This window comes from Sarcophilus harrisii, chromosome 1, assembly GCF_902635505.1.
Source record: "Sarcophilus harrisii chromosome 1, mSarHar1.11, whole genome shotgun sequence".
In the NCBI taxonomy this organism is placed as follows: Eukaryota; Metazoa; Chordata; class Mammalia; order Dasyuromorphia; family Dasyuridae; genus Sarcophilus; species Sarcophilus harrisii.
In genome coordinates, this window is record NC_045426.1 from 622,928,340 (window position 1) to 622,940,720 (window position 12,381).

The 12,381-nt window shown below is 36.8% G+C and overlaps 1 protein-coding gene across 1 annotated transcript in view; it reads left to right on the forward strand.

The window, feature by feature from the left end:
- The window catches only part of TG (thyroglobulin), a 352,924-nt gene that overhangs the window by 81,113 nt on the left and 259,430 nt on the right, over positions 1 to 12,381 (forward strand). Inside the window, exons 21-22 of the mRNA XM_031947228.1 lie at positions 6,541 to 6,690; positions 9,825 to 9,995. Of these exons, the coding sequence (XP_031803088.1) occupies positions 6,541 to 6,690; positions 9,825 to 9,995 (321 nt within the window). The remainder of the gene's footprint in view (positions 1 to 6,540; positions 6,691 to 9,824; positions 9,996 to 12,381) is intronic.

The following is a 12,381-nucleotide window of genomic DNA, read 5'->3' on the forward strand; positions in this document are numbered from 1 at the left end:
AGGAAACATCATATAGTAAGAGGGGAAGAGATACAGAGCAAAAGAAATGGAAGATACCAAAGATCAATTTTATGATCCCTTCCATTTTATATAATAATAAAAGCAACTGGCATTTATAAAGGATTGTAGATTTGGAGGCTCAGGGATTATTTGGTCTAGTGATATCAATTCAAATATAATTAAGAGCCATCGATACACACATGAAAATCCCTGAGGACCACATGTTGATTTAGTTTTAAAATAAAACACTATATGTGTTTTTGGTGTTGTTTTTTTTTAACCTATTTTGTTAAATATTTACCCATTACATTTTAATTTGGTGCTGCACTCAGAAGTTTTGGAGGCCACCTATGGCCATGTAGGCCTCTGATATAATCCAATGTCCTCATTTGCAGGTAGAGTCCCATCAATTCTAAATCTAGGTTCACTTAATCCAGAGCCAGTTCTCCTTCCACTGTGCCAGACATCCTCTATCTTTTGAAGTTTACAAAGTTTTTTTTACACATATTTATCTTAATTGACTCTCACAATAATCATGTGAGGTAGTCACTCAGTGGGCTACTGAGGCCCAGAGTTGTTAAGTGATTTGTTCAAACTGGTGTCATTTAAGGTAGGATTAAAACATATGAGTCTCACACTTTGCCTCTGTTTGTATTCTCAGGACTTAGCACAATGCCTGGCATATAGCAAGCGCTTAAATAATGTCTGTCGTCTGATCTACTGACCATACTATATTGCCCCTAACACTGTGGCTCTGCCTGCATCTGTCCAAGATAGGCTTTATTTCTTATTTCCATTTCCTCCACCTGTAGCTTTCTCATTCACTGATAATTAATAAACCCACCCTTAAAGGCACCCATAGTGTAGAATACCCCAGAATTAATTAGTATAGTTAGAGGTAAAAGATGGCAGCCTTGACCTTTCATCAGTGCCTGGAAAGTGATTGGTGAAATCTGGTCTTTTATCTTTAGAGTGAAAGACTATTTGGTGTGTGTGTGTGTGTGTTTTTGTGTGTGTGTGTGTGTGTGTGTGTGTGTGTGTGTGTAGGAACAGGCAGGGAGTGTTCTCAATGTAAAATTCACATCTGGAATACAGCTGTGAAAAAAAAACACACACACACAAGCAAATGCATTGTCCTGTGGAAAAGTGTCATCATCTCAGGTTCATCTGCTGGGGCTGTCACGGGGGAGGTTGGTCTGAAGAGGAAGGGCAGCCAGTAAGCCCCTTATGATTACCCTAGGGAACAAGAAGTTATGGAGGATCAGCTGGGATTGTAGGTTGCGGTTGAGACTGGAATGCCTGGCAGGAGAGGTTGGACATAATAGGGGAAATGGAATCTTTGTTTACAACAGTGTTGTTAACGTCTGTGTTTACATGCTATTCTCTGGCCTAGCCATTGGCTGCTCCCTTCTGAATTACCTGCATGCAGTGTGATTACCAGGCTAGTTCATTAAAACCAGAGCCCTACGTGAGCTGTTTCTGATTTACCAAAGTTTGTAGTCTGTCCTCCCCCTCGTTCATTATTTGCATTATTTTTCTTATTGCTTTTCTTCTGAGTTAACATTCTGTGGTCTCTGATGTAGACTGCAGAAGCACTCTAGAATTATTAGAATACTTTCCTCACCAACATATTGTAATCTGACTAGTGAGCAGTGTTTTTATTCTTATTTTCTACAAATATAAGAATATAAAAAACCAACACAGGAAGCTCTTTCCTCTAGCAAAGGTTGCAAGTTATCTTTTAGCATCAGAGTAATATATTCATGGAGTTAGAACTGGAATAAATCTTAGAAACAGTGAAGGAACAAGCCCATGAAAATAAAGTGATTTGTTCAGGGTCTTCCAAGTCCAATGTCCTCTTCTCCAGAGAAAAATAAATAGAGTTACTCCTTCAAGCCTAAATCTATGACTTAATAGCTAAGTTCATAAGCTTTTTGATTTTAGTCCACAGCTGTGTTTTCATTGGTGTAGGGAACTCTCAGTGAGGAAAATTTCTCTCCCAATGCAAATTGGCATACACTTTGTAACTTAAGGTCTGAGAGTGATCAGGGACACTAAAAAGGGTCACTTTCTTGCTCAGGGTCCTAAAACATGTCAGAAATGGAACTTGAACCCATGCCACACCTTCCTGATTCCAATGCTACATCATGCTGTGTTTGTAGGGAAGACCACCTAAAGTGATGAGAATACAAGAAGAATTTGTAATTACTCTATCTTGGGTTACTTGACTCCATTAACTTAGATCATAACCTGTTTATGACATGGTAATTAAATCCTAGGAGGTTTCCTGAAGCACATCACAGGCATATTAACTCCAGAACTTTCTCCATCAAGCCATATTTTTTCTATTTCATAGATACCTCCAACGCAAAGTGGACTTGGTCCTTGAGTTGAACTTTGAAGGAAACAGAGATGGGGAGGGAGAGAAGTCTATATATGCTGTGCAAACTCATGAAGATGGGAGATAAAGTGAATTGTGTGTGAACAATAAGAAAGACAGTTTAGCTAAACTAAAATTTATAAAGGGGAGTGATAAGAAGGCACAAAGGTAATTCGGAATCATATTGCTAAGGGCTTTAAAATCCAAACAGAAAAGTCTAGCTCAAAGGTCTATTGAGCAGTGTATTAAGCAGTGGAATTAAATAATCATACATATGTTTTAAGAATAATGCTTTCTGGCAGCTAGGTAATGCAGTGTATAGAACACTAGCCCTGAAGTCAGGAGGAACTGAGTTCAAATCTGTCCTCAGACACTTAACACTTCCTAGCTATGTGAGTCGGGGCAAGTCACTTAATCCAAATGTCTCAGAAAAAAAAAAAAAAAAAAAAAAAAAAAAAAGGATAATGCTTTGGTATCTCTGTGAAGGATGAATTGCAGAAGGAAATGAAATTGAGAGGTTTTTTGCAATAATTTAGATGAGGGACAATAGATGCTGTTGTTCAGTCTAGTTTTCCTCTTCATGACCCCACTTGAAATTTTCTTGGCAAAGATATTGGAATAGTTTGATATTTCCTTCTCCACTTATTTTATAGATGAAGAAACTAAGGGAAAAAGGGTTAAGTGACTTGACCAGGATCACACAGTTAATAAGATGTCTGAAGTCAGGGAAATGAATCTTTCTGATTCTAGGCCCATGCTCTATTTAATGTACCATGTAGCAGGTGGTATCTAAAATATGGAAAGCAAAAAGAAAAAGGGGGGGCACATATTGAGAGATGAAGAATCAAGAAACTTGGCAACTGGTGGAGTTTCAGTAGACATCCAGTCAATAAATATTTATTAAATGTTTACTTATCAAGTGTCAGGCATTGTGCTGATTTCTGGAGATAAAAGTACAATTTAACAGAAGAAAAACAATCCCTTTCCCTCAAGATAATTTCACTGTCCCACCAATACAAAATACAGACCCCTACAAGAATTAAACCAATTCAATACCCATGAAAGGATGGAAAAAAGCTGGCCCCCAAATGGAGCAAAACTAGGCTTTTCCAGATGCTCAACTCTGCTGAGCTCATTTACCACATCAGCACTCAAACTAATGTTCTAGCAACTTTTCCAGCATTTTAAGGTAGGGGCCAGTATGAAATATCCAACAGATCTTATATTCTTTGCTGTGTTCTTAGAACACCTTCAGAGGGGTTTGTTAGAGGAGTAAAGCAATACCTAATTGCTTTATAGCTGCTAGAGGAAGAAGTGGTAAAAAAGAAAGATATTATAAAGTTCTTTCAAACTTATATAGCTTCTAGCACTGGGTAGGATATGCCTAAATCCCAGCCTTTTTACTCCCTCACAAGGTCAGTTTTACTTAAACTTACAAATGAAGTATAAACAGAAAATGCCTAAGTATTTTTCTCTACTGTAGGTTTTAATCATCATCCACCTTCAGCTGAGATTTAGATATTGTGAATGTTACAATTTCAGGTTCACTGCTGAGATAAACAGAAAGGTCCAGATATGCTATTTCTCTTTAATGACACATTTTCTGAAACTCTCCTGTTTTCAGAATATTTTCAGTCTTGCCAGATCCATATCTATCTTGGAAGTGTCAATCTTATTTACTTATCATGCATTTATTTTTTTCTGATTTTGCTCTTCTAAGAAAAAGTCAGTACCAGGAGTTGTTCTCTCCCCAGTAAAAATAATGACTGAATATTAGGAAAAAAAATTTCAGACAGATCAGAAATTTATTAAAGGAGAAAATTAGAAAGTAGTGATTCCAGCTTCCTAGAACTTAAAATCTCTTGTTTTTTCTAAACATAGTCATCCTTTTGTTCCTCACACTGACTGATGATAGAAATTATGTGTCATCAAGTTATATTTTGTATTTTTCTTTCTATTCTTGCCTCTCTGTAGATGGGGGAGAAGAAGGCAGGGGAGCTTAGTCTGATGAGGTATTATTAATTCTAAGACCATTTACTTGGAAGCTAATTACAGTTCCAGAGATGAGGTTAGCTCTGGGCTTGCTATTTCTCAGCCTGACTCATATGGGTAATGAAACAGGGCCCTTTGAGGGAAAAAATGAATTGTCAGTAGTAGACTGAGAGGTACATTATACAATTCCCCCGATGTGGCTCTGGTTTTAAGCTTACTTAGAATGCAAAGCCTGAAGTCATACTGTATCTAGTAATTTAGTTCTTAAAGTCAGTTGGCAAATCTTGGCTTCTTATGCCTCACTTTCTTGCTGAAGAAATACCAATAAATCAGGTGTAGAAAGTTGCATTGAATTTTTGGCCATTGCCCTTCTTCATTATCTTCATCATCATTAGAGTATTTTTCTCTGTTAGCCTCAATTATCTAGAAGATAGAAAAGACAGTTGAAAAGATCTTTGAGCAGCCAAAATAGAAGCCCCAATGTCCATGTGCTAAAGTTCATGCTTTTAATACATAAAAGTCCCTTGGGCCTTTACTCACAGACTATTTCCTCCATATTTGGCAAAATTCCAATGAGTTTGATCATTCTCAATCTTTAGCATGTAAAAAGAAGAAAAGTAGGGCAACTAGGTGATATAGTAGATAGAGCATTGGGCCTGAAAATTCCTCTTCTCTCATAGGTAATTTAACACTATTAACTCAGTTTACTCATCTGTGAAATAAGTTGGAGAATGAAATGGCAAACCACTCTAGTATGTTTGCCAAGAAAACCTCAAATGGGATCATAGAAGTAGGACGTGACTGAACCCAAATAATAAATATTTATTTATTTATTTTTACATTTTTTATTATAGCTTTTTATATACAAAGCATATACATGGTAATTTTTCAACACTGACTCTTGAAAAAACTTCTCTTTCAACTTTTCCCTTCCTTCCCTCCACCTCCTCCCCTAGATGGCAGCTAGTCCCATACATGTTAAATCCCATACATGTTAAATATATTAAAGTATATGTTAAATACAATATGTGTATATATATATATATTTATACAGTTGTCTTGCTGCACAAGAGAGATCAGATTTAGAAAGAAGGTGAAAATAACCTGGGAAGACAAACAAAAATGCAAGCAAACTAGTAGAAAGAGTGTAAATGCTATGTTATGGTCCATACTCATTTCCCAGTAATAACAAATATTTAAAAGTAATGAATAGAATAACATTTTCATAAGCAAGATCTCAAAAATCATGACAATACAATGTCATTTAGTGAAAGGATTCTTTATGCTTCATTATCTCTTGAAGGTACTATTATAAGTCAACAAGCATTTATTGAGCAATTACTATATTCTCAGCACTATAAAGGTAGATAAGATAAAGATAAGATATAAGGGAAAGTAGATAAGACACAAACACCATACTATATGCTAAATCTATTAAAGTCTTGAAAAATAAACTCTTATGTGAAATCTGAGTTCACAGGTCATTTACCAATGGAGGGAACAGGGAAACATTCTTAGAGGAGGTAGCATTTGAGTAGGGTTTTAAAAGATAAGTAAGAACTGAATAAGCAAAGAAGCAGAGGGCCTTATCTGTGAACTACTGGAAGAATCTTCAGGCTAGTCTCCTCATTTCAAGTCTACTTCTATTCATTCTCCACTCGGCTTGCCAAAGTATAAATCTGTAAGCTTTTTTTTATTACCCTATTCAGTAAGCTCTGGTTATTCACTATTTATCTCCAGAATCAAATATGGTGGTCCTCTGGCATTCAAAGCCCTTCATAGACTTTTTTTTTTTTAATACACTCTATAACCAGCTATGCTGACTCTTGTTCTTCAAATATTATGTGATCAAATGATGGATTGAAGGAAGGAGGAGAGCTTTAAGGGAGATAGAGACCAGAGACAGAGAAATTTGTTAGGAATCTATTGCAATATTCAGAAGGCTGGTAATGAGGGGGATGACAACGAAAACAGAAAAGAAAGGGCGAAAACCAGAGATCTCTGACTTAAATCAGAGATGCTGTTGGTAGTAACTAGGGGCATGGAGTTGGTAACCTGTTGAGACTTCTATATTATTAGGAATTTCATGTGTCCCTGTACTTTGGGACTGTAACCAAAAAGCTTAAATGAAATCTTACTAGTGTTCCTTCTCTTTCCTTGCTTTATAGTTGTTTGCCCTGAAGGCAGCTATTTTCTGGAGGAAGAATGTGTCCCCTGTTCTCTCGGATTCTACCAAGAGCAGTCTGGCAGCTTGGCCTGTGTACCTTGTCCTGCAGGCAGATCCACCATTTCAACTGGAGCTTTCAGCCAAAGTCACTGTGAGTTAATGAATGCCTCTGAGCCTACTTCAAAAGAGAACTCTCCTTCATACTGTCATTTCATGCTAGGACTATTGCAGTAGCCTTCTGGTTGATCTCTCTGTTTCAAATCTCTTCCCACTTTAATTCATGCCCAAGAGAATTATCAAGGTGATTTCCCTAATGTATTGATAAGACATTATCACTTCTCCATTCCAATAAACTCTGGGGGCTACTTGTAGCATCTGGGATCATATACAAACTCCTCTGTTTGATATTCAAATCTCTTACTGACTCAGTCTGCCTTTCTAGTCTTATAACATACTCTACAGACTAATTAAACTTACATTTTTACTATTTCTCACCTGTGATACTTCATCTCCTATCTCTGTGCTTTTTTTTTTTTTTTAACAAGTGTGATTTTTCCATACTTTAAATATACTTTGAATCTTGCCTCTGTCTCTTAGAAAAGCTCTATCTACTACATGAAGTTTTTCCTGGTATCTCTAGTTCTTAGCGTCTTCTCCCTCCTTTTCCCTTCTCCCTCCATCTATTTTATGTTGTTGCTATTGCTGAATTATTTCACAACTCTGTGACTCTATTTTAGGTTTTCTTGGAAAATATACTAGAGTGCTCTGCCAATTCTTTCACCAGTTCATTTTACAGATGAGGAAATTTAGACAAATAGCGTTAGGTGATTTGCCTACGGTCATACAGTTGGTATGTGTCTGAGGCTATATTTGAACTCAGGTCTTCCTGACTCTAGGCCTGCTGCTCTATCCATTGCACCATCTAACTGCCCATCCATTTTGTATATACCTGTGTGTTGTACACACCTGTATATTGTAGATACTTTTACATACAAAATAGACCTCACCTGATTGCCCCTCCCAATAAAATGTAAGGTGTTTGTGGGCAGAGACAGTTTCATTTATGTTCCTATATCCCTAATGCTTAGCACAATGTCTGGGACATAATAGTCACTTAAAAACTTGTTGATTACTGGCTCATTAACTAATTAATTCCTGTCTCCAAGGAGCTTACAGTGAAATGGGGATGTAACATGTACAAATATCCATGATGTTTGCCTATAATGAAATATAGATGAGGCAGGCAAAACACTAAAAATAATTTAAAGAGGGAGAGATCATTTTCATGTTAGTTTGTGTGGAGAGGTGAAAATTTGAGAAGTCTTCATGAGGGAAGGGACACCACTATTAGATAATTGAAGCAAAGGAAGATTTCAGTAAATGAAGAGGGTGACCTGGAGGTAGAGTCCATTGCAAGGATTTGGGGTAGTATATATTACATACCTTGCAAGGGAGAGCAATTTGTTCCAATGTATATAATATGTACTATACAAAAAAGGGAACTGGTAGCAGGGAACTAAGCCAGAGCAAAGGGGCAGGACAAGGGAGAAGTCGAAGTGTGAGCAGGTGGGTAGAGTAGTGGATCAGAAAGTCAGAAAGTTATGTCTTGCTCCTCTGATATTAGTGAGCAAGTAATAGGCATTTATAAAGCACCTACTCTGTATGGGGGAGACAGAGCAAGACAGAGGAATAGGAGAACCCTCAAGGAGCTCAAAATCTTGAGATGGTGTATTAGATTTGGTGTTATGAATATAGGTTTAAAGTCTGCCACAAATACTTCCTAGTTGTATGATTCTGGAAAGTTGGACTTTTCACTGTCTCAGTTTTCACATTGATAAAATATGGGCATGATTTAATGGCATCTAAGTTCCCTTTCAATCTCCTACAGGAGCATTTTTTACAGTCCCCTACCATCACCTCTCCCCTCCATATCATCTTCTGTGTTTAATATTTATTTGCATTCAGATCATATCCTTCCCAGTAGATTATAAATTTCTTGAAAGTAAAGATTATGTCCCTCATTCATCTTTGTGTCTCTGTAAAGCTGTGTACATGTAGGAAAAACTTAATAGATGTTTGGTGAATGATATACAATATCTAATTTTTATAATATATATATGTGCCAGGTACTATACCAAGTGCTTTACAAATACTTCCATTTGATCCATATCACAAACTTGGGAAATAGCTGTATTATTATTCCCATTTTACAGATGAGGAAACTAAATCAGATTAAATATCTTGCCTGGAGTCATACAGCTAGGACATGTCCCAGGTTATATTTGAATTCAGGGCTTTGTCTGTATCCAGTGTATCACTTGTCTGCCTGGAACTGAATAATCAGAGGAAGTGAACCAGTGAGCAAAGGGGTACTGGAGGAGAAAAAAGGACAGGTCATCAAAGACATACAGACAGCCAGGCTAAGGGAGATTACTTTTGATTGAACTTTCTAGGCAGGTTACCCTCCCATCCCCTACACCCACACCATTCCTTAGCTTCTTAATAGCCAACTGTGGTACCTCCTGCATTTGCTCTCATAGGCAATAGAAAATTCTCTGCTTAGCATTGAGTGTCCTTCATTAACTTGGCCTCCTCCCTATCTTTCCAGTCTTCTTACTCTTCAATCCATTATCACTGGCACATTCCATAAATAAGACACTCTATTTCTCAGCTCCTTCCATTTTCTCTGACTGGCCCTCAAGCCTGGAAATCTCTTCCTCTTCTCCTCTGACTATTGATCTCCCTGACTTCCTTTGAGTTCCACCTAAAATCCTTCCTTCTACAGGAAACATTCCCTAGCCCCTCTTAATTCTAGTGCCCATCTACTGTTAATTATTTTCTATTTTTCCTGTATATAGTTAGCTTTGCATGTATTTTTTAATATATTGTTTCTCCTTGAAAACATGGACTGTGTTTTGTCTCTTTATATTCCCAGTACTTAGCACAGTTCTTAAAGGCACATAGCAGGCCCTTAATCAATTTTTATTGACTGATTGGATTGTACTTTGTAAGAGCCAGATGTCATTATGCTCTTTACAGCCTCCTATGCTGCCTGATTTAATGGGGATCCAACACAAGATTCTGACTTTAATCTCTAAGTTATTTCATGGAATTCATTCTAGGCGCCTGCAAAAGCTGCTCAGCAACCTCCCGATGCTATGGAGACCCAGAATAAACTGATTGGTTTGTTTTTGCCTTTCTTTGTATCTTCAGTGCTTAATCCAGCATTGGACTCATGGTAAATACTTAATAAATGCTTGTTGGCTGACTGATATTCCCTTGCAGGCGTCACCAATTGTCAGAGGAATGAACTGGGACTGAAATGTGATGATGATGGTGAATACATTCCTAGTCAGAAAGACCTGAGTGATGGGAGATCCTTCTGTGTGGACAGCCTTGGAAAGATGTTGGCTTGGACAGAAACAGATGGGCCTTTAACTGATTCCCAGTGCCTAAGTATGTACTACATGGGAAACCAACCAAGGGACTAGAGAAAAAGCCCATAATTGGAAAGACATAAAAGACACTTTGGAGTCATTCAGGTCATTAAATGTGAGCTATTTAGGTCATCCAGCTGAGGAATGAGCCTTAAATATAAGTTCACTTTTGATCATATCCTTCAGCCAACTTATCCTTTCCCACAAAATAGATCACTGTGTACAAGAAAAAAAGCCTTGGACTTGAATTCAGAAAACCTGATTTAGAATCCCCTCTGACACTTGCTCTTTGGTTGTGGGTAGGTCATTTGTTGTTGTTCAGTCATTTTTACTCATGTCTGACTCTTCATGACCTCATTTGAGGGGTTCTTGGCAAAGATTCTGGAGTGGTTTGCCATTTCCTCCTCCAGCTCCTTTTACAGATGAGGAACTGAGGCACACAGGGTTAAAATGACTTGTCCAGGATTACATATGTTAGTAAATGTCTGAGATCAGATTTATTGAGTCTTCCTGACTCTAGGCTCAGCACTCTATCTGTCTGTATCACCTAATTGTCTCTGTTAGGTTGCTTTATTTCAATTTTCTTATCTATAAAATGGGATTTAAAATACCTATCTAAAATACCTTTCAGGGTTTTTGTGAAGATCAAGTAAGAGAATGCATGTGAATAATTTTTTAAATAGTATTTTTTCCAATTATATGGAGAAAATTTCAACATTCATTTTTATATGATTTTGAGTTCCAAATTTTTCTCCCTTTTTTTCTTCCTCTCTACAGTTTGATATGGGTTTTATATATATATTTTCATGGGAGTAATTTTTAACCAGCAAGTGCTACACACATATAAACTATCATTATTATTTTTCAAAGTACCTTCATATCCTGTATTCCCTTATAATATAGTATTTTTCTTTTGTTCATACGTTGCCAAAGAAAAATGAGACACCAGTCATGTATGGTTAAAGTGGGAGGAAACCAATAGATACGCCTTGAGCTGCAATGACTTAATATCAAGAAAATATAAGGGAAGCCCCCAGGTCCCCTCGTAATGAATTTATGAGAGCAACAGATGAGTAACACTCATCTGATAGGCAGATATAGTTTTGCTGTAATCTGTACCACCACAGGATATAGTCACATCGATGAGATTATGGTAGGTCATTGGAACTCAGTAGGATACCTAATTTGATCCTTACCCTGGGTGATAGGTGTCACCATTTTACAAATGAAGAGACAAACAAAAAAGGTTAAGAGACTTGCCCAATAGTCACATAAGTCAATTTTTCCAGTAGATATTCATAGATGCTTAATAAATGGTTGTTGAAATATGGGAACAAGCATTTATTAATTACCAATTATGTACTAGATGCAGCACTGAATGTTGAATGGATGGAATGATAGATGAATAAATAGCCTCTTAACTGAATTATTTGCAATGAGAAGTATCTTAGTGTATGATATATCTGCTGTCTATCCATCCATACATAATGTTATCTTGCAAGTCTTACCCTGATTTTCTTACAGCCTTATTCAGAGTTTTCCAAAAATATAAAGTCTGTTCAAATTCTACCTATGTGTCATCATGGCTACTATTTTCCAATGTTACCTATTTTAATAGAAAGGTTAATATACTTCCAGGTTAAAAGACATGTATTCCAGTTCTGACTCTAATAGTTATAGCTTGATAGCTATGGAAAAATTGTTTCACTTGACTGGGTCTTGGTTACCTCACCTATAAAACTGAGTCTAAGGATAACTATTCATGGTTATGAATAAAGCACTTCATAAGCTATCAAGTATTTTACAAATGTAAGCTATTATTCGCCATATGGAAAAGAGGTTTGCACTTGTCAGGAGTAATATGGTTTCAAATATTTGTCTCCTGTATTTATTAGCTTTAGGACTTTAGGAGATTCCATTAAAAAAATGAGTATAATTATACTTGGAATTATCTATCTCACAAAGGTATTTATTATAAAGAAAACATTTTTGCAAAATTTGAGATGATTGTAGAAATGTATAGAAATTTAAGATGATTGTAGAAATTATTGTTAGGGGTAGTATTCTTGCTTTGCTTTGTAATATCTTATATTCAGGAATATCTAGATCTTTTGACTACCCAGTAACTGACATTTCCTGCTGAATTTACTCCTTAGCCCTCACTTCCTGCTTCACCATTAATCAAATTGTTCAGGCTTGATCCTCTTGCCCCACATTCAGTTTTCTAATGCAGTGGTTTCTGTAAGAAAATACCTGTGAGTATGGGGAGCCTGATAATATGCCTCCATCATGGAACCCTAGAACTCCTGCTATCTCCAAAAGCTTCCTTTACTTATGGTGGCAGACTTGGAAAGGGAGAACTTTACTAGTTATATGACTTTAGACAAATCATTAAACCTTATGGT